General features: G+C 36.3%; 1 protein-coding gene and 1 long non-coding RNA gene across 11 annotated transcripts in view; one reads left to right on the top strand and one right to left on the bottom strand.

The window, feature by feature from the left end:
* The window catches only part of LOC137496713 (uncharacterized), a 473,958-nt gene that overhangs the window by 280,801 nt on the left and 166,283 nt on the right, over window positions 1-26,874 (top strand). The gene's annotated exons all lie outside the window — the stretch shown is intronic.
* Window positions 1-26,874, bottom strand: part of diaph3 (diaphanous-related formin 3) — a 478,885-nt gene that overhangs the window by 421,625 nt on the left and 30,386 nt on the right. For 7 of the 10 annotated variants that reach the window (XR_015501887.1, XM_087272225.1, XM_087272220.1 and 4 more), the window contains 2 exon segments: window positions 16,773-16,946; window positions 6,191-6,295 (listed from right to left, as the gene is read on the bottom strand). Coding sequence is in view for 9 of the 10 variants with exons in the window: in XM_087272225.1 (XP_087128351.1) it covers window positions 6,191-6,295; window positions 16,773-16,946 (279 nt within the window). In the remaining variant the exon portion in view is untranslated. 10 annotated transcript variants of the gene reach the window in all.

Raw genomic sequence — 26,874 nt, 5'->3', positions numbered from 1 at the left:
GGTACAGGCTGCTAAGCATGATGCCTACTGGTCATAGAAGCAGCTGGTCCATGCAGTACCATCACAGTGCTTGCGCAAAATTAGTAGAAAAAAAATCATAATTCATCACACAGAAGAACAATTGTGATTTTGGATTGGTTAGGCAGAAATATTCACCAAACCGCCTTACAAAGAAATGCATCTGTCTGTGTAGCCACCGAGATGTGTCAATCAATTTATTTACTGTCTGTCTGTCTGTCTGTCCATCCATCCATCTATCCGTCCGTCCGTCCGTCCGATTGTCCGACCATCTGTCCATCCATCCATCCTTCCATTTGTCTGTCCATCCATCCTTCAGCTTATCCGTCCATAAGTCCATCCGTCCATCCATCCATCCAACCGTATGTCCATTTATCTATCCATCTGTTCATCCATCCATCAATTCGTCCATCTATACATCAATTCGTCTGTCCATCCATCCATCTGTCTGTCTGTCCATCCATCCATCCATCCATCCATCAGTCTGTCTATCCATTCATCATCTAATCTATGCATGCATCTATCTTTTCATCCCTTGACCAAACAACCATCTTTCCATCATCTATCAGTCCATGTCAATCTGACCATCTGTCTGCAGATCAGTCCATCCACCTATCCACTCATTTGTCCATTCAACTATCCATCCAACCTAATTATCAGTCCATCTGTCATTCAATCCATCCATTTGCCCATTCCTCTGTTGATCTATCCATCTATCAGTCTAACTGTTTGCCCATTTACCAGTCTATTGTTCCATCCATCTGTTCCTTCTATTCATTCATCCACTTTATCAAACCCTTTATCGATCCACCAAAAATATTAACTAACTTTAACTTTATTTTTAATTTCAAATTGCAATTCAATAAATGTTAATCTAAATTAATAATCTGAAATTTTAACTGGAATTTAAAAATGCCAAACACTGCTAGCCTTCCCAAGCATGTGCTACCCGTATTAGAACATCTGGGATTTGTTGCTTCCAGGTCTTTTAATTTCACTTAATGAGCACTAAACAAGACCTAATGACAACGCATCAATTGCCAAAAGAGCAAAAGCTTTGACGATGACCATCTATTTCATGTACAGCAAAAGGTAATTATACCCAGACTCTATGCTGGCAATGGCAAGGTGAATGTTTTAAAAGGTGAATGTTATTAACAGAGAGAGGGAGAGGAGCCTATGCCAGAATCTATAGTTTCAATTACCAGGCGAGACGAAGGAGCAGCGCCAACAGGAAAGGCTTCACTGAGAGGCAATTATTCGTCAAGAACACGGACAGGGGGTAAACAAGCAGGCCTGAATGTCAGAAGACAAGAGATGGAGAGACTTAGAGATGAAGGAGGGCAGGAGCAGGCGAGTATATGAGTGAGAGAGAAACTCCAGGACGTTTCCCACATTTAAAGTAATGTCCATCCATCAAGCTAGTCAAGGTGGTGTGAAAAGAACCTTATTTGAGCATGAAAAGGGAAATTTCGAAAACACTAATACATCACTGCCTGTTCTGTCTAGCAGATTCACTTTTGAAATAAACTTTATGCAAAACATTTTGTGCAAAACTACATGTTTTCAAAGTTTATTGGTTGGTGGCATGCTTGAGTGAAGCGGCAGTCTGAAGTTTCAGGAGAGTAAGGGGCTGAACAAGAAAAAAAAACACTTATGTTGCTAGGCAACGACTGAATTTTAATATGTAATAATATTGTGAAATTCAAGATTTGTGAGTCAGCACCGGATAACTAAAAACAGCAGCCACAATTCTCTTCTACATGTCTTGACAAGACAAAAACTGCAGTCACCTTAACGGAAGACCCTGCCTCTGCTTTCATTTGATTGGAGAATGAAAAGTCGCGACTGATGTAAAATGATTTTTCCAGTCTGAGTTGACTTAAATGTGAGCTAATAGCGCATAACAGCAAAAATTCGAGACGCAGTGGCCAGTTAAAAACACGAGACATGCAGCCCTCAAATTGCTCATGGTCGTTAATAAATCATTTAATAAAGGCGTATCTTAACGCAAAAAGCGAATTCGGTGCAACTCATAGACTGGTTTATAATTCACCTGCACTTGGGATATACTAGGGTTAGTGAGTGTTAATTATGCCTCATTCACACTAGCAGCGATTTTATAACTTCCTGTTGCTCTGGGTGGCAATCGTTGCAATTGCAGGTTTATGAAAGTCTACAGGCCAAAGAATACAACCGGTCTCTGCAGAAGCTGAGAGATGATCATGTGAGCTCGACTGGTTCTCCAATTGGCTGTCATTCAAGAAAGTGGCTCTTTATTTGCATAAAGTTCAAGTATTCTCAATGTCTTTGTCGTGGCACTCAACACGTCCACCTGGTTGCAATGATCACTGCCGTTCACGTAAACTGAAGTCGTCCGAAAGTTACTCAATCTCCGTTAAAATGAAAGGTCGCTTGTCGCTGCGCATCACTCGTAGAGTGAATGAGGCTTAAAGCCCTACACCGTGGCCGTTGGCGTCGCTGACGAGCACCTCTCAAAAAATGTAACTACACGTCGCAACGACGCATAGTGCAAGCTCTGTGATTGGTCGGCTTGGTATCGCTGATGTTTCTGGGTGGGACCGAGAGCCGCGCGAATGGCGTGAGCCCGATGGAGCGATTGTTTAAAAGTGTGGAGTCCCGTAAAGGAGCTCTAGATGGAAAGTTTTGTTTTGTGTTTACCTCATAGTTAAAGTTGTTGCACGTTCCCCGGGTTCTGCCTCCAAATGAGCGAGTTTGAGCCACTTGTACATTCAGGAAGTGTTCAGGAAAAGCAAAACACCAGCGAAGAAACTCGACACAGAGGAACATTAACACCTCACTGCCAACTAGCGTTTCGGAAGTGTTAATGCAGACCAATAGAGACAGCACGCAAAAGTATAAATGCACAGCTATGCGCGTTGCATGCGCCATGGATTATGCTGGTCACTTGACGCAGAAGTATAAACCGAGCTTTAGTGTCATTAAGTGGGCTAGACTATGTTTTTACATTTAAAAAAATACTTACCAACTTGCAACATAGTGTTGCACTCACTCACTCACTCACTCACTCACTCACTCACTCACTCACTCACTCACTCACTCACTCACTCACTCACTCACAATGAACTGTTGTTTTACATTTGACTATTACATCTTTGCCTGAACTTTTATTTGTATCTGTAATAATCAATGCTTGTAGTTGTTTTATTATATTATGCAGATGCATTCCCCTGCAAAATCATCCCAATAAATGTAAAATTATAAACTTTTTTTTATTAAGTCATGAATTCATCCAAATAGAGACATTTATTTCATCTGGTGAAAGTATGCTTGATTTCAAAAGTATCATAGAAAAAAATATATAGCAATGTTTTTTTTCCAATATCATGCAGCCATAGCTTAACCATATTCCTATTCAAAAGCCTTGATTTCTGTAAAACACCTTTATTGCTTTCAAAAGACTTTGGTGCACCTGCATAATTCAAATCAGGAGCATCATTCTTAATCTATCTGAAGGAAAAATGCTGGGTTATCTTTAAGGAGGAAATTCAATATGTTGTGAGTTTAACCACGATTGTCCAAGGTCTGAGTTTCAGCACTACAAATGCAGAAAGAGACTCCAGCTGATTGGAGAAAAACCACAGCTCCCGACCAGCCACTTCAAATAGCAAATACAATCCAAATTGAATCATCCTGAAATCTCCAAGCACTCCAAAATAATTAAATTCTCAGTGGAAAGAGAGGAACGGCTTTATAATTAAAATCCCTTGTTCTTGTTTCTCTTCTATCGTTTGCAGGCCCTGTAAACGAAGGCAAAGCTAACCGACAAGAGGATTAGATTGGGGAATTAATTTTTGGTAGAAAAAAAATATTTTAAAAATCCACCTTGCCTGAATCCTGCATGTAGAGTTTCCACTTGTTTGAAGCCATGTTGCACAGTGGAAGAAATAGAGGATTTGTTAAACACATTTTTAAAAACTTGTATGCTCGTCAGCCTGTTTTGCCAACACACTGGGACTTCAAAACATACAAGTCATTCTCTAAGTATCATGGCTGACAGCTCAAAAAAATCAATCTAATGAAGATATCTCCAATCAAGCATGTACTAAATCTACTAGGGGCAAAAAAATGTGCATTCATTCAAGGATAGGCAACATTTATGATACAAGTATTTCATATATATATTTAAAATACAAAATATTATTTTGTAATTTGTATTTAATAGGGTTGATGAAAATGACTTAATATTTTTTATCAAAATACTTTAGTGCAGTCATCACCAAACTTGTTCCTGGAGGGCTGGTGTCCTGCAGATTTTAGCTCCAACCCTATTCAAACAAACCTGAACAAGCTAGTCAAGGTCTTACTAGGTATACTTGAAACATCCAGGCAGGTGTGTTGAGGCAAGTTGGAGCTAAACCTTGCAAGGACACCGGCCCTCCAGGACCGAGATTTGTGACCCCTGCTTTAGTGTCTTGTATTTAATAGTTTTAAAATACTGTAAAATACTTGTAAAATACTTTGCAAGAAGTCTCTATATGATAACATCTGATTGGTACAAAACTAACTAACTTTAATTAATTAAGCAGCAAGTTGATTAGCCCAAGGTATATTTAAAATAGGGATATCCAGATCCGATCATGTGATCGGAAATCAGGCCCTATCACATGGTTTCAAACTCGATCTGAATCAGCTATTACCTCCCAATCAGGACTTGAATATATGTTCTCATTATTTTATAACACATACATAGATATGCGGTGGCACAGAGTTAGACCCCTTTCTTGACTTCACACAGAAACAAATGCATGTGGCATGGCATCAATTTGTTGCAGAGACACTATTGGTTAAACGCTGGCCACGTAGAACACGGCAGCAGCTTGAAGCGGAATGCGCGAGTATGTCTGCCGTCTGGAGGTGTTATAGCTGTTTTAGTTGATGACGACAACATTGCCATAGCAAACTATGAAATATGTAAAGTTGGGATTGCCTGCCAAGTATTTTAAGTTAAGGTGCTATTTGTCTTTATAATATTTTTTTTATATATTTACTGTTGCACTTAAGTAACGTGAAGAATTGATACTATTTATCACTTAATTGTTTAAGCTACCTCACAGAAGTGCTCTGTTTGTTAAAATTTCAGAATGTTAAAATAAGGTGAATTAATCAAAAATTAAAAAACATCCTGGATCTGTTTCTTTGCTCTTCTTTATTCTTTGTCATGCATCATCAAGTATTGAACCGGGTTTCGGTATTGGTAGATACTCAATAATCAAATGACTCGGACTCGAGGGCTGAAAAACTTGATCAGGACATTCCCAATTAAAAATTGCCTTCTCAAACCATTTGTATCAATTAAAGAATAATTGTATTGGCATAACTAAAGTCAAACTTTTATATGAATGCAAAAAGAGAATTTCAAGCATAGCATTTTTAATAATAATTTATTTTTAATAATGTGCATATTTTGTAAAGCTGCTTTGAAACAATAAATATTGTGAAAAGCTCTATTTAAATAAACTTGCATTGAATATTAATGGTTTAATTCACTGCAAAATAAGCATTCAGTCACCACTTTGGTGCAACCATTACACCTCTTTACTTCTCTAAATGATTTCATCTTCACTTAGAACTCTAGCATAACAAATATGGATTATTTGGAGAAAAGCAAAATGCTGGGAGATTATGCAAAATCACATCTTGCCATCTTCTACTACAGCAATATGAGTTCATAAGTATACACGAGGAGACTCAACGCCTTCCTCTCACCTCAGGACAAGAGAACAAAAGAGACTTCCTAAAATGAGGGCAATCATCTGCGATAAATACAGTCTTTAGTCTGTCAATGTCCTCATATAAGGCCTGCAGTTACAGATATTTTTATCAGGGCGAACCCACCAGTACAATAACAGACTTGCACAAAGTCAGCATACGACAACAGTTGAACACAGACACACGGTGTCACTGTGGTGGTTCTGCAAAAGATCCTGCCACGTCTGACACAAGTTCAGAAGAACTGATTGGAGTTGTCTGCCCTCATGCTCTTTAGGTCAAAACAGCGTGTCTGTCTTATTCAGCATCTGAGTTAGAGCTGGAAATCCATTATGGATAGTCAGGAAAGCAATCAAACATTCACTGTTCAACCTGTCTGGGTTTTAGGTTATATGTCTGTAATCATTCTTTGACTTACGGTTTTTGCAGCTGTGACGACGTACTGAAGAACCATCTCTCTTTTCGTGTTTAAGTCCTTCTCTCTTAGTGGTGCTTTCTTCTCCTCATTAAGATTCATATCCTCCTGAAAATGCAAAGAACATTCAAGAGAACATATTTAAACTTACTTTATGAGCATCATTGTAACTGACAAAAAAAAAACAAACAATTCATATAGTGAATTCTACATATTTCTGTTCAAAAGAAAATATTACTGGAGATTCAGGCTATAAACGTAGCAGAGACGAGCAATCTTGCATCCTTTGGTTTCAAATGATGAATCAAACCATGCCTAACACCTGTTCTTTTTGTAACTGCAAATAAATGAAACCGCAGGAAGTCAGTGTCTACTCGTGAATCCATCAAACAGATACATCCTTCCAGCATCTTATGACATAAAGAAGAGCGAAAGGAGATGAAAATGACAAAAACACAAAGACTGATAATACTTCAATGTCTTAAATATCTGAAAGGAATAAAGGTGAAAGGAATGCAAAGTGTGTCTTTAACCCCTAAATATCCAAGCCTTTTTTTATACAAAATATTATTTTAGTATTGTAACATGTCTGTAGAAGCCATTAAAGGTTTAACATTTATTTCTGATAAAGGCACAATTTTATTTGAATTATTAGTTTAATTTTGATACTAAAAGAGAAATTTAGAACGCAAAACAATTCAGCACACAGACCCATCTGAAATAACACACTTCAAACATTAAGGATTCAGTCTTGAAGACAATTCATTATTTGATTATTTAAATCATATTCTAGCTGATTTTACATTTATAATTGGGGGGGGGGGGGGGTATTCAACGTGGCATTTTTTTCTGGGAAAAATATTCAAAAGGACATTTTGACATGAAATTAAACAAGATTTTGGTAAAAACCCAAACAATACAAAAAAAAATAACAAAACAAACAATTCTGAAAAATTGTGTGTGTAGTATCAGTGGAACAACAAGGAAAAAGTACTGGACTATTAAAATATGTTTAATACCTTATACAAAAAGCTGGCAGCTTAAAGACACCTCTCATGTGAAGAATGAAGTCACAAGAATTGCTCAGTTTTGTTTTGTTTTTCACAGACTTCAACAGAGTGTAGTAATTTTGATGGTTCTGTGGGTCTCATCTATCAAATCTGTTCTGTTTTTTATTTTCTATTGGATTCAGGTCAGGTGATTGGCTGGGCCATTCTACAGCTTGATTTTCTTTCTCTGAAAGCATTTGAAAGTTTCCTTGGCTGTGTTTTGGATCATCGTCTTCCTTAAATTTCCACTCTGGTTTCATCTTCATCATCCTGATAATCTAGATATTGGACTGAAGCAGCTGATATTAATTTACATTGCTGAATAACTACTGAGAGATTTCAGCTACTGTTTGGGCTTTCACTGCCTTTCTACACCTCCATTTCTTCATGTGTTCAATACTTTTTCCCTGTGTTATTTTATTTTACTTCACATAACTTAAGTTGTAAAGTAATTAATATTGTTTCTTAACATATATGAATTTCTTTGGTTGTTATCAACATCTGGTGAAAATCTCAAAGTCAACAGAACCTGTAGTAACATGTTTTCTGAGAGAAATGGTGACGTGTTGAATACTTTTTTTTAAAATCTGCATCGTGTTATATACATAAAAATCTGTATTGTGTATATAAATAAAAATGAAAATGATAGAGAAAAGAAAAAAGATTACAGAAATGGACTGAATACTCAACTAATTGAAACTATTTCAGTTCTAATGGCCAGTGTTGCAATTTTGTTACACTTAGAAAATTGTCAATGATTTGAACATTATAATAATACAATATAACAATAACAAATTTGAACACTATAGCCTTTTCCATAACCAAACATGTGTCAAGGGTTATTTAAAGGATTCAGAACAGTGTCAGCTAGTTGTCACAATTTCAGGGTCAGCAGCAAGGAATGACAGTTTACACATTTCTTTATACCATAATTGTTCTCATGATACATTTCGGGTGACAGCTATTGTTTAGAGCACTTTTTATATATATTCAGTGAAAACCATGTATAATTTAATTGCTCTAAGCAAATGTATCAATTCTGCTGCTCTGAGTTAATGCTGAATCTAAAAATCCACCCTGCTTTTCAACAGAAGCCATCAAGATTTTTTGACGAAACATTTAAAAAATTCAAATAAGCGATTTTAATAATAAGCCATTTTTGCTCAATAGTTATACGAGTAGTTATTATAACCATCTGTGCTTTATGTGGATACTCTTTTGTGCGAATTTTGAGCTATATTTTGAAAATTAGCACCTGACGCAAGCCTGACTGATGAAGTCATGAATTATGTATTAGAAAACCTAATGGGCCAATTTCTGAAAAGATTAGAAATTAACGGTAAAACAGAAATGAGCATGTTTATAAATCTGAACCTGTTGTACTGCTAAGACAGACATTGGCAGATATTCTTGGCAATTCCACTTCGCAGATTACTGAAGCAACACGTCCCGTGCCAAAGCAAACTAGCGCACTGCACTTCTTAAACTCACTATCTCTGACAGAGACTGAGGCAGGAAAAAAGGACTAGGGTGCATTTGTGGACAGTTTACAACTACCATCAACAGATAGAAAGGGCATGGAAATCTCAAGGCAGAAGGCAGAACAATAAAATCGATAAGAGAGAGAAGGAAAGAAAGAGAGATGAGAGAGAAAGACAATAACGGCTGCATACGATGCTGAGCGTAACGTTCCTAGTATCCTCCGGTCTTATTTCCCTTTCCCCAAAGCGCTCTCCTTTTCTTCCCTTTCCTGAGATGATAGATCAGCAAAGCAGTTTAAGATTTCACTCATGGGTTTGCAGGCGTGATGCAGTCTTCTTGTGTCAGTGAGAGAGAAAGAGAGAGAGAGGAGGATGCTGGGATAGGTGTGGATAGGGCGCAGAGCGGAAAGGCATCCATTACCACCGTTGGCCCTGTCACCTCTGTTGGCATGCTCATGTATCCAAACTCGTACTTGCCGTGACTAATGACTGCGTCTCTGCCCACGTTATCCACACTTCTCCTTCTCTCCCCAGCAGTGGCTGCTCCTGTCACTCAATCCTGCGCTCCAAAGACGCTGCTAACACCACCTCCACTCTCAGAAAGGCCACTGACGGGCACCACAGTTCCATAGCGCTAAGGCAATGGAGGACTGTTTTGCAATGTTTTACAATGGAAACTTGATCAATTGGAAGTGCTTTAAATAAAGTTGCGACAAAAGTCTTTATGTAACTCGACAGATGCAGAATTGGGAGTCTCAAACTAAACATTGGTTGAAAAACAAAGATTGTTCATTCATTTTAGAAACCTGAATTGTTATAAAGAGTTAAACCTAATAAGAAAATGTTTGGCTTTATTCTGAAAAAAAAAAATCAAGAATATAAAAGCCATATTCAACTCTAGTGAACATGCAATCCAAATTGAAATTGAATTGTGGTTTAGATTCAGTTCTAGTGTCATCAGTGCTAGTAATTTAGAACAAAGTCTATACTTACAATCTTTTAAAAAAGTGTCACAGGACAAGACTTTGTACAATACTATTATAGCATACATCGGTTGTGCAACTTTTTTTTCATATGACATTTAAATGCAGTGCTTACTTTAACAATATTTGAAGGCTACAAGCTAATGTTTTAAGGCATAGGTCTCAAACTCGATTCCTGGAGGGCCAAAGCATAGTTCAGCTTCAACCTTAATCTCAAACAGCTCATCCAACTAATCAAGTGGTTCAAGTCTAGAGACTATTAAGCAGGTGGGAGTTAGAGGTGGTTGAAGCTAAACTACGCAGAGCTGTGGCCCTCCAGTAATTGAGTTTGAGACTTATGCTTTAAACCATTAGCTTTTAGCTTTCAAATATTGTTAAAGTAAGGTTAAGTCTATTGGCTTAAAGTATTAAGTATTTAATTAACTAAGTATTAAATAATGTATTATTTAGTAATAAATATTTAAAGCACTAAATAATTTACATTTTATTTCAAACACTTAAAAAAAAAAGGATATTTTTTTTTTCTAACTAACAAATAAAAATCCTTGGTTTTCTGTACTAATTTTTGTTTCTTAGAAATGTACTTTTTGGCCCAATCCTAACTCTAAATCCTCTCACCCCTACTCCTCGTTGTGTGTATTTATGCAGGGCTGATAGTGGAAAAAAATCCTGAGCCTGAACTTTTTTTCCTTGCCCCTGAGGTGAGTAGGGGTGGGGGTACTATGTATGCAACGCACTTTAAACACATAACTTGTGGGCCCCTGGGCCCAAATATATTAACAGCCTATGTGTAACCCTGATTATCATTATTGTCAAGTGGCTCTTTTTAGACACATGCCAGTAATGTCAGTGACACATGCCAGTGTCAGTGATCTTGTGACATGTGCCAGTAGGTGTCAGTATAAGCACGTTATAAGCACATCAATCTTATAAGTCTCTTTGCTTTAATATTTAAAAATCATTAATTATTAATTAATAAACTTATTCTGAGTCAGTGTCGCAAAGATCCTGACTTGCAATCTCCTCTTGGACTCGCCTTTAGAGAGAAATTCATCTTTACGGATTACATGAAGGAGTTTTTTTGTTTTCGATTTGTTTTATTTCGTTAAGTAATAATTTAAAGCTTTCTATAAATATATTTATTATGTCTGTGAGGCATATACATTTTGCTTCATTTTGTTAAGCGCTCCTGTTCAAAAACCAGACGACAGAAAGCGCATAATTTTGGTTTTCTTTATTTTATAAAAACGCTGTAATGTTTTTTGATGTATTACTCGTACTTTGTGAGCAAAAATGACGGATAACTTTAAATTGCTCCCACTGAAAAAATGCAAGTGATTGCTCTGGCGCCTCGATGTACTGCAAGCTTTTTATAAGCAAACTTTGCGCCTAATAGCACACATTCTTTAACGTTTAAGCTACCATTGTTTTATACTTGAACTGTTTTATATCTTTTATTTTAGGCAAGTCGTGATGATCTGAGAAGGCAAACTGATCAAACAGACAATGATGGTCTTCCGCTGGGCGCTGTTCGTTAAAAAAAATATTATTTTTAACGAATAAAAAATGCTCCAAACGTTTTTCTAAATAAGCTGAATAAAAAACGAAACTAAATATAAACACTTTGCCATTAGGCTACATACAAAACTGAACTATTTCACAGCTGAAACACTAAGTTGTTTAAGGAGAAGGGGGAAATATATTTTTGTCCCGTCTATTGCTTCACCGTTATTTCGAGAATAAACCCAGCGTAAATATGCAGATGTCATTCCCAAAACATATCAGCGTATATGTGCCGAAAACGAAAGTTTCATACAAATTCTGAATGGATTATAGCCTGGAAAGTGCAAAGCACGCTCCTCTTATTATCACTAAAAAGCGTCACTAATCTTAGTTCATAGAGATCTCACATATAATTTATAAAGCTCTCTAAATTACACAATAAATCTTTTATTTACATGGCGTCTACACTCAAAAGATGATTCACGAGCACACAAAATGGCACTTAATAAAAACCAATCCGGCGCTTTCAGCAGTGAGTGAATTCTGTGAATCTAGAGAAATGACAGATCAATATCCGTGAACCTGATTTTTTTTCCCCGCAGCTAGGCTTGCCACGATAGACGGTGTTGACGGTGATATCGGTGTTAAGACGCAACACCGGTGACATCACTTTTCTACCGTGACACTTTTTTTAAGTATTCGTTTTTTTATTTTTTTTTATTAAACATTTATTTAAAATAAATGGAAAATATAATTATAAATAATTGACTTAAAACGAGAGCATGCTCTATAATTAAAATCAAAACATAGCTAGTGCGTCATATTTCATTTACCACGTGAGGAGAAAAGAGGAGTCGAATTTACAGAAAGAGGATGGCGGACGATTTATTGTCAAAACGCAATGCAAAAGCGCATGTTTGGCAAAATTTTGGGTTCAAACCAAATGCATAAGAGAACCTGATGACGTTAATGAGGCAATCTGCAAACTTTGCCTGACAAAGGTGGCAGTATCTGGAAACATAAGTAATTTATACACGCACCTTCATGTTTAACTATGGGTGGGTCGCGGATAGATCAATGGCCATAAATACGCAACGCATACTCTTATTTAAAAAAAAATCACGCGACCATCATCTCACAATGTTTAATAATAAATATTTTTTTTTTTATTAAAACGATTTAGCAATGCCGCGCCTTTGACAATCCAACTGCAGAGAAACATCGGCAACCGTGAGGACTTTTTCCGAAGTTCAGCTGTTCTTATTTCCACTTGTTTATGTGTTTAATGTCAAAAAAATCCATAATGTCTAGGCCAAAAAGATGGAATCCTGTGTGTGCGCACATCTTTTATAACTGAGGCCGCTCTCTTCAAAAACCGAAAGTTGCTTAATTCTGTCTGGCAATATTTCGGCTTTTAATATATGAAAAGTTTATTTAGATGAGCCAATATTAAAAATTGCAATAAAGTAACTGAGATGTGCGGCCACACATCGAATCTGAGGACTGATTTCTCTCTCTCTCTCTCTCTCTCTCTCTCTCTCTCTCTCTCTCTCTCTCTCTCTCTCTCTCTCTCTCTCTCTCTCTCTCTCTCTCATTCAGACATCGAGCCACAACACAAGTCAAGTTGCAAAACTTAGGCAGGTGCAGCTGACAGGTAGAATAGCTGAAGCCTTTACGAAATCTGTCAAAATGCACCTGTGAAATTAATAGGCATAAATGTCTTTGAGCCAAAAAAAAGTCTATTGGTAGGATATCTGTAAAAACGCAATTGGAGCCAAAGATATGAGTTGTGTAGCCTATAAATTATAGGCCTATTAATTCTAATAAAATGAAAACTAAAATTAACAATTCATAGCATTTTTCGTTTGATAAAAATATACGTAAACGAAAAAAAATCAAAGGGTGGCTAATTTGTATTAATGTGTTTTAATTTTAATGAAAATATGCTCAGCATATTTAATTAACGGCTATACGCCGTCAATAGACAAACCATTCAAAACATATTATTTTACCGTGTACTGGGTTATAATGTATATTTTACAATAAAAACTAAACGTAGCATGTCTCGCTGTCATTTAAAACGTGTAATTCATACCACACCAGAGCTGTGGACCTGTAGTGTTTAAACTTACAGGGCGGTTGGTCAATAGTCTTAATGCGCACTGAACTCCAATCCGAGGGACTCGACAGTTACTCGATAGACAACATTAAACTTGAGAGAATTAAAAAATAATTTTTTTTTTAAAAGGAACAACGCGCAAATCTGCAACAAATAAAATAAAAATAAAACGTCTTGGCAGTGCTGTGTGTATTCCGCCACTGACAGTGTGAGACGCCCTTGCTGCGCGCTTGTAGAGAGATCAAAGCTGTATCGATAAAACCAAAAAGCAAGATCATTTAGTTATAAATATTCCATAATACTTATCGAAATATTTATACATTTAGGCCTACATGTTGTTTATTGAGATTGTGTGATCTGTATAGTTTGTCTGATCTCTCCAGAAGCTGTAAACTGACACATGTGCGATTAGCTCTGACGAGGCGCTTTTATTTAGCCTGCCCTTTGATTTTTTACATAATGTTCCAATTCTTAATTTTTTTTCATATAGTTTAAATATAAAATGAGTGCTCGCTTGTTTGTGATCATTATGCAAGGTTTCATATTCGGTTTATTCTTCAATAGCCTAAATTCGTTAATAATGTATTTTATAAACGGATTGTTCATAAGGACTAAGCTCATAATATATAACAAGGCGTTTATGGTTGTTATTTGTATGGTTCCAACTTACACAGTTTTTTCAGCCTGTAGCAGTGTTGTGTTTTATTCGTTATGTAAATAAAAGTTATGTTTTGTTTAATAACAGGGATTTTTTTTGTAGTTTCCTTTCCGTCCATTCAAACAATTGACACCGAATTGGCAACTCCCGCAAAACTGAAGTGAAAGTATTATACGCACGCATTTATAAGCTATTTAAAAGCAGAAAAAAAGAGGAAATGAAAAAATGCCCACTCCCACGGTGATACCGGTATTACCGGTGTTGTCACATGTCGATTAACCGGTGGGGAAATTTCCTCACCGTCACAACCCTACCCGCAGCCACAGTACGCCGGAAATCCGGCGTGGTGCCGGAACGCTATCACCCCTGATTTATGTGAAGGGGTAGGGGTCTCCGAATTCTCTTTAGTTTGAAGGCGTAGGGCTAAAAGGAAGGACTAGATAGTCACTGAAAAAGATTTTCCAGGACCACACTCAAAAGTAAGCAGTACGAACAATTCCTAGAAAAAAAACATCTACAACGGCAACATGGCTGAACATGAGAGTCAGGAGACGAACAAATTTGTATTTTTTGGGCATTATTAAGAATTTTTACATGTTTAAATAGATCCATGATGACGTTTGTTTTAAGGTCATGTTTATAAAAAATAAATACATATATGTATTGCATAAATGCATACATTTGCTAACTATAAACCATAAAAATAACTCCTGTACAGCAATTCCCACAACATACTTTTACATGTCACTCGATGACACTCGAATACTCTGTCGGAGAAGTCTAGTGGCTGGAAAACACTTCTGGTGTCTGGTAGGCTATAAAGCTCATTTTGTTTTCTTGTGTTTATGAATATGGCCATGGTGTAAATGCACAGAACAGTTACAAGCTTATTGCCACATGATAACATGATACCATTAAATTCTGTGATTTCCTGAAGATAAATACCAGACAATAATGCAAATAACTGAAGCAGTTGCCATTGTCAAGAGTATATAAAGTAAGCGCTCACGATGACATATGATGATGTGTGTGTTGTAGTGGTGACCCATTTCTTCATGGTAAAATTTGAAGCCCTTCACAATCTGTTTCGAGGGCCAAGGAAAAAGGGTAGGCCAAGGGATAGGGGTGTCAAAAAATGTAAAAAATCGAATTGGCATTGGGCCTTTGTCTATTTATTTATTCACAACAAACAATGGGGTGTGATCAATCCTCTAAAAGCAAGTGCTTGATAAATTTAAAAAAAGCTGTCGCTGAAAAAAAGAAGTGACAAAAGTGCAATTGAAGTGATTTAAATTATGACTGCTATAGAATTATGTTGACAGGCCTAAAACTTAGATCAAAATATCAGCATATATTTTATTCGACTCTAGTAAACAGACATTCCACAAGATTGTATTAGCATTTTAAAAAGTGCATATTAGATTAGGAGTCTCATGTATCATCTTATATTGGAGAAGATTCAGTGCTCCACTAAAGGTTGCAGTCAAAAATACCAATTAATTAAGCAGCCAGTGCTGACTTACAATATTAGGAGCAAATAATTCTAAACTTAATATTTGTGGTTAGACTATGTTGATTATGTTTTATTTTTCCCCCTACAGTTTATATTTAATCATTTGTTTTTTAAGCATACTGTAATTTATGTTATGTACAGTATATGTATAATATATGAATGAACAATACGATTAAACATGTATAAATCTAAATTTGTTTATGCATGTACAACAAAATGACGTAAAACAGATTAAGAATGTGCAGAATATAATGCAGAGCAATGAATGCAGAGGGGCAGGAAAGCTTAGTTAGAGCAAAGACAATTTGCTTCTATTAAAAAAAAAGTTGTTTATTGTCAAATTAAATGTCAACAAACACAAAGAAAACATGCAATTTCAAAACAAAACATGCCAAACATTCAAAACAAACTACTGTAGGTTAAGCATCAGTTTAAATCAAAACATCTCAATTATTTTTTGTTCTACTTCAAGTATTTTCTTTTATTTATCACAACAAACCACGCTGCTTGCAAACATTTGTTGTGACTGTATTTGTGCCCAGTACTATGTGAGAGCGAGTAAGTGTGTGAGTGAGTGCATTTACAGGCTTGAGGGCCTGGTCCTTCTATGAATACAAGCTGATTGAGGTCAGCGACCCATAACAATCCATTTCATTATAAAAAGGTTGCGTTTTCTTAAAACATAATTGCAAATAAACCTCGAGTGATTATTGTGGTTGAAAGGTTGATAAAGGTCATTGTGTGGGAGTGATAATTAGTTGGTTCTATACATGTCCACAGCAAGTAGACAGGTCTATTGGAGATGCACAGATTGACTGGAAATAAATCAGAACCTTTTTTTCGTCAATCTCTTTCCCAGACTTGCAGACAAAGAGCTCATTTTATATTAAGAAGTCTTTAAACCGAATGCTAAAAGATGTCTGAGGAATTCTGTAAGCAGTAAGATTGGTGCGTCTCACACTGGTTGTTTCCAAGTAATTGCAATTGCCTCTTTAGCATGTTTAGCTAATAAAGTTGTTCTTTTTATTCCCAAAATCATCTAATCACTAAAAATTTAAAATTCATATCACAATTGGACAATTTACATGTAAAAAACTGAAATGGCAATCACAACTGGCCATCAAAGATTGGTCAAGATTCAATCAAGATTGGTGAATCACTAAAATGTGTCCAATGGAATGAATGCAGATCAACACACTCCAAGAAACACTTAGTTAGTTGTGTTTCAATTAAGTAATAACACAATACACTGATTTAATAACAATTGAATGCATCTTACCATCATTTTCTCAAAGAGGGCAAGGATTTCTTTCTCTGATGTGATTCTTGAAGAAAGCTCCTCAAATTCAGAGGAAGATGACCAGTCACCAGAAGAGGAGTGCTTGGACATGTGGGAGAGATTTGGCCGTTCCTTTTTACTGCCAGGGATCCGGATACTGGAAAATCTGTCCAACTGAAAGAACAATGAAACATTTGAGACCGTAATTATTTCTTTATAATAGTAAAATAAAAAAGCAAAGAATACACAACCATACAAAACTCCAGAAAGTACTTTATAATGCAACAAAAGATTTTCGTTTTAAATAAACACTGTTTCCACAAAAATATTAAGCAGCACAAGCATCCCAATATCAGTGCTTCCCAAACATACACTCTACTTGGGTGGGCCACCCAGGTATATTAATGGCCACCGAAGTAAATTTGATGACAGTTTTTTTTTATTCTATTTGATCAATATTATCATGCCAATAAAGCAACCTGAACTTAGGAGAGAAAGAGCAGCTGTGGCTCCTCTTAACCCATTGAAAAGAAAAGTGTGAAACAGTGTCATAATTAAGTTAGTGTTAATCACATTACTTTTAGTGTCACATGTAGTTAACCATTTATGTGCCATAGGTAAAGGATGTGTTTCAATTTGGCTAGCCTCGCAAGTATATTTTACACCAGTGGGAAACACTAAATATATGATAATAATAATAATAATAATAATAAGAAGAAGAAGAAGAAGAAGAATAGTAGTATTCACTATTATTATTTTTATTATTATTATTATTATACCGGCTCTACATCATTCCAATGATAACTATTTGTGAACAAATGAAATTTTTATATTTATTTTCATTTAAGACTTATGTTTATATAAAAATGTATAACTTTTATGTGAAAATATATTAGAAAATGTATTACTTATTGCTAGATCTTAAACAAAACAAAAAGTACAAAATAATGGCTAACAATAGGGCTGCGCAAGTAATCGAAATCCAATCGCAATCGATAGGCTGCGATATGAAATATATAATATTTAACTTCACCCACCCAGAGCAAATGCATGACTGCTGTCTAAAGCAGGTCGCACACCAGAAGCGCCGCTCGGCGCCGCGACACGGCGCGTACATGACAGTTTAAAGTATTACACACCAGACGCGCACATTCGAATGATATTTAACATGAAACTAATCAGATGGCGCTCTGTGGCGCGGCTGAAAAATGAACTGCGTCCTGAGCCGTCGCCGGGCGTCGCCGACAGCCGCCGACTTGCGGCGCCGGTGTGTGTATCCTGATAGAAACCTATGTTTAGAATTCTAAAATACATGGCGCTACGTGGCGCTAGACGGCGCGCCGCCGAGCGGCGCTTCTGGTGTGCGACCTGCTTTAGTGTGACAGTCTTACTAGCCAATTGAGTGAGCACACTTTCGTTCTGCCCAATCAGAATTACGTAACCAAACTATGCGGAACGCCCAAAATAAAAATCAAAAAACACGAAAGAGCATTGTTGCCACTTCAGAAGCATTAATAAGCGAATTGATATCAAAGAAAAACAGCACGTCGGTAATATGGAAATATCTTAGTTTTAGTCACAGACTGTTACAGACACCAAACAAAACCAGGTCATTGTAAGACCTATCGCAGAATTGTTGCCACAACATGAGGAAATACAACAACCAGCACATAAAAAGCACCACGGGTGGCTATGTAGGGAGTGTCTTTCTAAATGTTAACTAAAAGTACTGCCAGTGACGCTTAATCTAGTGGCAAGCAGAGAACAATTTTAGAGTTGTTTATTAAGATAAGTTGATATTTTTTTCTGTTCCTTTTTTAACACTCACTGCATTTTAGCATTAAGAAGCTACAATACAGATTATTGAGCTGAATCTTGACTAAAAAGTTAAATATCAAATCAAATTGAAAATATCTGAGGAAAAGAAAATTATAACTTAATCACAATTAGGTATTTTCCCCAAATTGCACAGCCCTAGCTAAAAAAAAAAAATAAAAAAATAAAAAAACTTTATTTAACCCTATTAAGAGCCTCCCATAAAAGCGCTATATAAATGGAAGGATTTATAATGATAATAATAATAATAATTATTATTATTATTATTAATAATAATAATTATTATTATTATTTATATTACTTATTATTTATTCTTATTAATAATTCAAAAGGGTTTCATCTTGATTACTAAAACTCTGCAACTGGAAAGGCCAGACCAAAAGCAACAATGCATAAACCAGACAGACATGAAGATTTTAATCTATCCGGATAGTTCTACAGGCCGCTGATGAGGTTAACACTTTGTAACAAGGTAACAAATCCACGAGGCCCAGAGGTCTTGTACATACCTACTAATGGCCTCTAAGGATGAGCCTGAACTGAACAGAAGTTCAAAAGCTTTCAGATCTTCATCAAACACCCACTTTAGCCCTTTAGCGGTGTCTATGATCGGTTCTAGCTTGCCTATTGTAAGCAGACTTCCATTAGGAGCTTCACATTCAGCATGCCTAACAAACAGAGAGCGTCCGCAGAGACACTGTAACCGGCCGTCGATTTATATTGAGGTGGCGGGCCCCCGCATCACACAGATAATCATTTCCTAATTGGATTAGATTTGTCAGAGAGCCGTTTTCTCCCCCTCTGCCTGTGGGCGCAATGCGGAAAAGACGGGCGACTGAGATGTCAGCGTTGGCTGAAAAGGTAGGTGGTTTATTTTCAGAGGGCTTGCCCCCTTTTCTTTCGAGGGGCGGGTAAAATTAGCAGCCGTTATCTTGGAGTATATTTTTCGCCGACGCCACCCATCGCGTATTATCTCGGCAAGAAGGAGAGCAACACGCTGAGATAATCAGCAATGACACTGATGTAAAATTAATTAAACCCAAGCAGTAGATCAGAGTGTAACTAGCGACTACAGTGCACAGAGCCGATGCAGAGAGCAAGCGCATGGTGTCTGATACCGAACGACACCATCATCTGTCTAATTTGGTTTGCTGCTGCCCTAAAGCGTCTCTTCGCTACATTGAGTGATGGCACTGATCAGTTTAATCACAGAGATTCATCCCCAGCGGAGGGAAGCAGCGCTTAGCTATTCCACACTCGTTACCGGTGAATAGATAAATAAATATGTGCAGCCGCCACCTCGATAACAACAACAACAGGCGTCATACTGCAGCCGACGCGAGCTGATCTAGATGATGAAGTGCTTTTCAGGGCTGTTTAGGTGTTTATGAGTGAGTCTGCGGCTTACTTTCATGCGATCTCTCTCTCCCTTCCTCACCGACAGACACTTTGATGTTACTAATGGCTTCATTCCCCTTCAATGCTCTTCTGATCACTCCACCAGACCCCTCTTCAGTAATTCAGCCTCTCAGCACCAAAACACATTTCTACCATGACCAAACATCAGCCCTCACTTGGAAAAAAAAATAACCTTCCATTATCTAAGGACAGGATTCGCTCATCAAAAACATGTTCTACAATATCCTGCCACCCTACAAATTCAGCAAATGGTGCCCAGAGAATGCATGTGCTAATTACTAAGCTGATTCGCTGCTTGTTCGTTTTCTCGCTCTTCTCCTTTCTTGTGTGTTTACCCAACGACTATAAATCCACTTCTTGGTCCATTTATATCTGCTAACATGTTGCAATTGAAATACTTTTTTTAATGTTATACTAAATTGTAATTTGTGTTTAATTCATTTAAATAAGTATAGGAAAACACTTAAATTGAGCTGAGAATGCAGCTCCATTAACCTTATAACAGTAACTTACCAACATTATTTTAGATGTTATTATACATCTAGTTACAATTTATATTTTTGCATACTGGTTAGGGCTGGACAATGTATCGTTTTAGCATCGATATTGCGATGTGATCATTTGATGCAACTATCCAGCTAACTCTATCAAGCCTCTTCAACTGCTCCAGAACGCAGCAGCATGAGTGGTCTTCAATGAACCTAAACGAGCACATGTCACTCCGCTGCTAGTCCGTTTGCACTGGCTGCCAGTTGCTGCTCGCATCAAATTCAAAGCTCTGATGTTTGCCTACAAAGTGACTTCTGGCCTTGCTGCTCCTTATCTGCTCTCACTTCTGCAGATCTATGTGCCCTCCAGAAACTTGCGTTCTGTGAATGAACGTCGCCTCGTGGTTCCATCCCAAAGAGGGAAGAAATCACTTTCGCAAACGCTAACGCTTAATCTGCCCAGCTGGTGGAATGAACTCCCTAACTGCATCAGAACAGCAGAGTCACTCGCTATTTTCAAGAAACGACTAAAAACTCAATTATTAAGTCTCCACTTCACTTCCTAATCTGCAATTGCCTCTGAATATCACACTAACTGTACAACAAAAAAATATATACATATATTTTGTTGATTTTTTTTTCGTCTTGTTTCCAGTCCAAATATTTAAAAATTCTTATATCAAGAAGCATTTTTTAGGCAAGCAAAACATATTGTCTTGTTTTAAGAAATAATATGCCAGAATGAAGTAAGTTTTGCCTTAAAACAAGCTAAATAATCTGCCAATGGGGTAAGCAAAATAATCTTGTTTTTCCTTTTGACATGAGATAAATTTGCTTACCCAATTGGCAGATTATTTTACTTGTTTTAAGGAAAAACTTAGTTAATTTTGGGATATTATTTTTTAAAACAAGACAATATGTTTTTCTTGCATAGAAAATACTTCTAAATATAAGAATTTTAAGATATTTGGACTGGCAACAAAACAAACAAAATCTAAGTCAGAAAATCATTTTTTGCAGTGTGTATAAGAAATTCTAACAATAAAAAAATTGTTGAATTTAATATTTTAGACCAAGAAGTCTGTGCAGTGTTAGTTGTTTACAGTTGATTATTCAATTTCTACTTGAATACAATTAAAAAAATAAAAAATAAACACTGTCTGTTTCATTTATGCAGATTAATATTGTAAAAAAATCTTCTCAATTTTTATAAAGTTATGAGTTCTTGCCAAATTGATTCATCTGATGAAAAATAAACATTGAAATTTTGTTTTGTTTTTCAATATCGTGCAGCCCTAATGCTGGTATATTTCCTTTCCACTTAATAAATCTTACTTACTAAATGTGCCAAATAAAATAGTGTGATATCACTATCAGCCACTCTGCTTTCTCTCTGCGTACATATTGGGCATCACAAAAAAACACATCCTTTGATAATTATTTATTACCCATCATCCAGGTGCTCATTTTGGACCACATCTGACTTTTCACTTTGAGAAAGAGTGAAAACGAGCGTCCCAGTGGCATCTATCTCATCATAATCCTGATTACTCTGTTCCTGGGTCTACCTTCCCTCTGGCAACGACAGACTAAGAATCAATATCAAACCAACACAAACAAAAACACATTTTGATGCTAATCGATAATGCAAAAGAAACAAAACACATTTTAAGACCACAAGAGTGATCTTATAATAAAGGAGGACGGTATGAAAGAGAGAGAGAGAGAGAGAGAGAGAGAGAGAGAGAGAGAGAGAGAGAGAGAGAGAGAGAGAGAGAGAGAGAGATGGAAACGAGTAAAGGACCCAGGAGGCGAGGAATTAAAGGAGAGAAGATTGAAATGTATTGAGGAAAGAGGAAACCTGGAGAAGAGATGAATAGTGAGTGAGCGGGGCAAAAGTGAGGAAAGCGAGAAGGATGATATGAGATCGAAAGGAGGATGAAGGTGATTGCGGTGCTAAATGCCAAAGTTGATGCTATTCACCATGAGGTGAAAAACAGCCACTGAGTTCTATCGATAAGATGGTCTAGGTGCCGTTTAAATTAACTGACTGCTCCACTCCATGACCTAAAGTCCTCCATCCAAAATATTTCATTACCTTGCGCTGCTGCTAGACGAAACAGGTCCAGCTGCACACGCTTGATACCACCAATGTTAATAAATACGGACCAGTACATGAAATGCTAACAGGCTTCAGAATTCAGCTGGGCACCATCGTTGTTTCATCAGTCTAACAAAAAAAAATTCAGAAAACCAAACAAACAATTCCAGCTATCCTTGGTAAAAGGATTCAAAAACTCTGTTGTTAATTAATTTGCCAGTTTTTGGAAATAATTTCTTATGTTCTTGCCATGCAGCTTCAATTCAGGTCTGCGTATTGTTTTGTTAGGTCTGTCAAAATGACCATGAAATTATATAAAGAAAAGAATTTGTAGTGTACTCCCTCAATAAATAAATACTTTGCTTCATTCAGCTGAATGTGTCCAGTTTATTTAAATTTTTTTTCTCACTAAAAAGACTTTTATTGATTAGATTTTTTTTACAATTATTTTACAGAAGAAAAATATTTATCATACAGTGTAACAACAGAAAAATGTATACAAAAAACTGGTCAGACATGTTTAAGAAATAGAATCCTTTGACTGGATATCTGAAACGGCAGTCTGACAATTTTGCCTTGTTATATGTGTGCATAAGTATGCAGAAGGACTTTTTTGCAGTAACCTGGGTCAGACGCTTCCGGTGAACTGAATGCTGTTACAACATTGGCACGTTTAAGGTCGGTTTTCTTAAAAAAAAATTAATCTACAATCTTCACTGCCTGATTTCCTGCGCCGTGTCTTTAAAATAAGGAATTTATTTTACCCCAGTATTGTCGATGGTGTTTCAGCGCTAGCCTGCTGATCCTGTGCATGTAAACGGCTTTTCATCTCATTTTACACTTGAACAACTAAATGAATGCTGAAGTCTATTTAACTGATTTTATTTTAAATACATTACAACACCGTGTTGTAATAAGAACCGTATAAAATTTAGACAAGTCAGATTAACTATTTACTGGAAGTTTATTGGTATGTAAAAAAACACTAGCTGTGCATATATCCTATTGGTGAAACCTGCAATACCTGATATTTGAGGAAGAATATTATTTATGTAGAGCAGGGGTGCCCAATCCTGTTCCTGGAGATCTACCTTCCTGCAGACTTCAGTTGCTACCCATATCAAACACTATTATAATATTCTGTAAATAAAATCACTTTATCTAGTTTAATTTGATGTAGGCACCAAAATGGGATGTAAATAAAGACTATTGGAGTATGTTCTACAAGTCAGGAAATGGGTTACATATGCTCTTAAAGACTTTTGTTGAATGTTCGAAATTAACCCAATGGAAATTTAACAATATTATAAATTACAAAAATACAAACTTACCATGAGCCGAGCAAATTCACAACATCTTGTATAAGCATTACAATTACATACAGCCCCATTAGTGATGTAAAAATAAAGCTTGACATGTTTGATTAGAGGCAGTTTTAAAGTGTTAGATAAGCAAGAAACCACTCGTCTCATGGAAATCTTTAGAACATTTAAAACATTCATACTAGAAGATTAGTAAATCCAGTTTGCAAAAAAATGTATATATTGCACATTAGTTTTGTATTAAACTGACTGTGAATAAAATGCTGCCGTTGAATGCTGTTAGACATAGGTCCTCTGTTAGTCAGGGGTTAATAATGTTAGATATCACAGACAAAATCAAATATAAGATGCAAGCTCGTTAATGAATAACAAGACAGAAAATGAAAAGGACTGAGCATCTGAGAGCGAAAAAGCCTGAGTAAACCTGAGTAAAGGACTCTTACCACATCATCAGTAAGTGTTCTGATGTTTAAGTGCTATAAACATTGAAAGAGAGAGAGACGTGATTAGAATAATTTCTCAGTGACACTGAAAATGACATTGCAGATTGCATTGTGACAGTTAACATGGCTGTACCAAACTTTTAATTCCAAGTCAAAGAGGATATAAATCTGTGACGCTTCAAATTTCATTAGTTTAAAAAAACATTAATAAAAAAAGGCAATAATATTTTTTTAACAAATCTAATATGCCACACCAAAACTCTATATGTAAAAACACATTGTTATTTCTGATGCAAACATGAGTAGGGATGCAACAATGAACCGATTTAGCTAACAACCACACTTTAATTTGTCATGGTTAATTAAAAACTTCTCAACACTGTTTTTGCACAGAACAAAACTGTTGCAACTAAGTTATGTCAACATGTGCTAGTTTGAAGTTCCAAGCTGGTTTAAAGGCTGATTTCAACTATGGCTGAGGCTTTTGCGAAAAATGGCTATTCACAAATCCCAACTTTTGCGCGTGCAAGTTATTTCTAATGGAGGCATGCGGTTTGCGCGTATATATTGACAGCAACATTTTTAACTTATTTATTTATTTTATAATTATTTATTTATATTTATTTATTTATTTATTTATTGTTTTGTCATGTATTTTAAAATGTAAAATTATTACTTATGTCTAAATGCCTAAACCTTTTTCACTTATTTTTAAGTGCAAATAAAAATGAACTATTGCTTTTTTTACTATAATTTTGTGCTGTATTATTTGGTTACTTAGCAGCAAAAAATAACACTTTTAAATACAAGGAGTTTTCTTGTGGTTAACTAAACTAGTGTTTTAAATTCAATGAATGCATAATAATCATGATAACCGTGAAACCATGATTATTCCTCAGACTACAATCCTACAACCAAAATCTATAATCATTCCGTCCCTAAAGATGAGTAACATGAAATACATTTATCTAGTAAGCGACTATTGAGAAAGAAGGTAAATGCGCAAACTGCATGCATGCAAAAATTCACGACCAGGTGAAATGGTTGTAAAAAGCTCATCACATATAAGAGGGAAAACACTTATATACTAACCTAAAAGGGAAATGTAATAAAATACAATAGCAAAGAATTCAAACTGATTTGTGCAGTGTGTCAGCACATACAAATTAATTATAATTCAATTAGATTGATTGGCTAGTACTTCTTGCGATGCTTCCAAAACCTAAAGTTGCTTTGGCAAACATTTTCTGTTTCTGGTGTTCTATTTAGGCATGGAAACAAACACATACACCAAACTTTCCAGCTAATTTAATGAAGCTGATGTGTAAGTAACAATATTGACAAAGAGAGCTCTGCATCCAAACTCTCACTCCTCAAAAACAACAACATCAATCAATACTCCAGTCTTTCATTAACATGAAATACACAAGACAATGCAGAAAATGCATCAACCTGTCAACCGAGCCTGCTAATGAGTTTCTGAGATTTACATTTTCATACCATAACAAACTGTGAGAACAGACAGATGAGTTTTTTCTGCTCTGAATATCTCAGCTGTTAATTTTTTTCTCAAATCAAATCTGTTGATTAATCCGAGAGAGGAGGAAATGCCTGCATATATGCATATATAGTTAAAAAATGATCAGAAATGCAGTTATGGAGATGAGAGGGAAACGGCTAAGCTAATTTGATTTTACATCACTACCTCTTGATAATTAATCGAGAACCTGAGAATAGTTCTGCATTCAGAGAGACAATTCAGAGAGACAATAGACTGATGAGAACTAAATTATCAAGATGGAGATTTGAAATCACAAGCACTGCGATTGTGTAACTGCTCTCTGTGGTAACATGCATGTCGCCATCTGTGTAAAGACAAAAGTTTCATAGGCGATTGTAAACGAGAAAATGTTCCTCGGTGACATATGAACGTGCTAATATGCAATTGGAATATCTGCATGTTGGATTAAGGACAAAATTAGACCCATCTGTTGCTTTGGATCATGCTCGCGCTCTGAGGAAAAACGGCTTTCGCGGTGCTCAGGAAAAGCATGTTTGCTAATGCTGCTGCGCTATTTCATTTGGGAAATTCTTTAGAGGAATGCTTTGCCAAATCTCATAAGGAGAAACAAAGCAAACAAACAAAACCACATTTTCGCCTGCATTCTTATTCGAGGTTGTTGCCAGTCGTACATTAGAGGAAGGAGAATAGGTTATTTAGCAGCAACCCTGCATGGCTCGTACAAACGGTTCAACTCCATCCCAGATGGCAGGCATTATAATCAGTCAAACTCCAAATCTACATTTTCACAACCTCCCTCTAAACATTTACATGCTCTATTAATTCAGCTAGTGTTGCACACAATAGTCAAAAACACACAAACACACACGTAGTGGAGTTACTGGTGGCTTGGCCAAGCATCACAGCCATCAGTCTTACTTCATTAATGGAGTCAAAACAAATTCGCATGCTTCTGCGTAAACACGCTGTGC

Source organism: Danio rerio, chromosome 11, assembly GCF_052040795.2.
Source record: "Danio rerio strain M-AB ecotype USA chromosome 11, GRCz13ab, whole genome shotgun sequence".
NCBI lineage: Eukaryota > Metazoa > Chordata > Actinopteri > Cypriniformes > Danionidae > Danio > Danio rerio.
The sequence above is the reverse complement of the archived record's forward strand: the minus strand, read 5'-3'. Positions and strand labels throughout refer to the sequence as shown.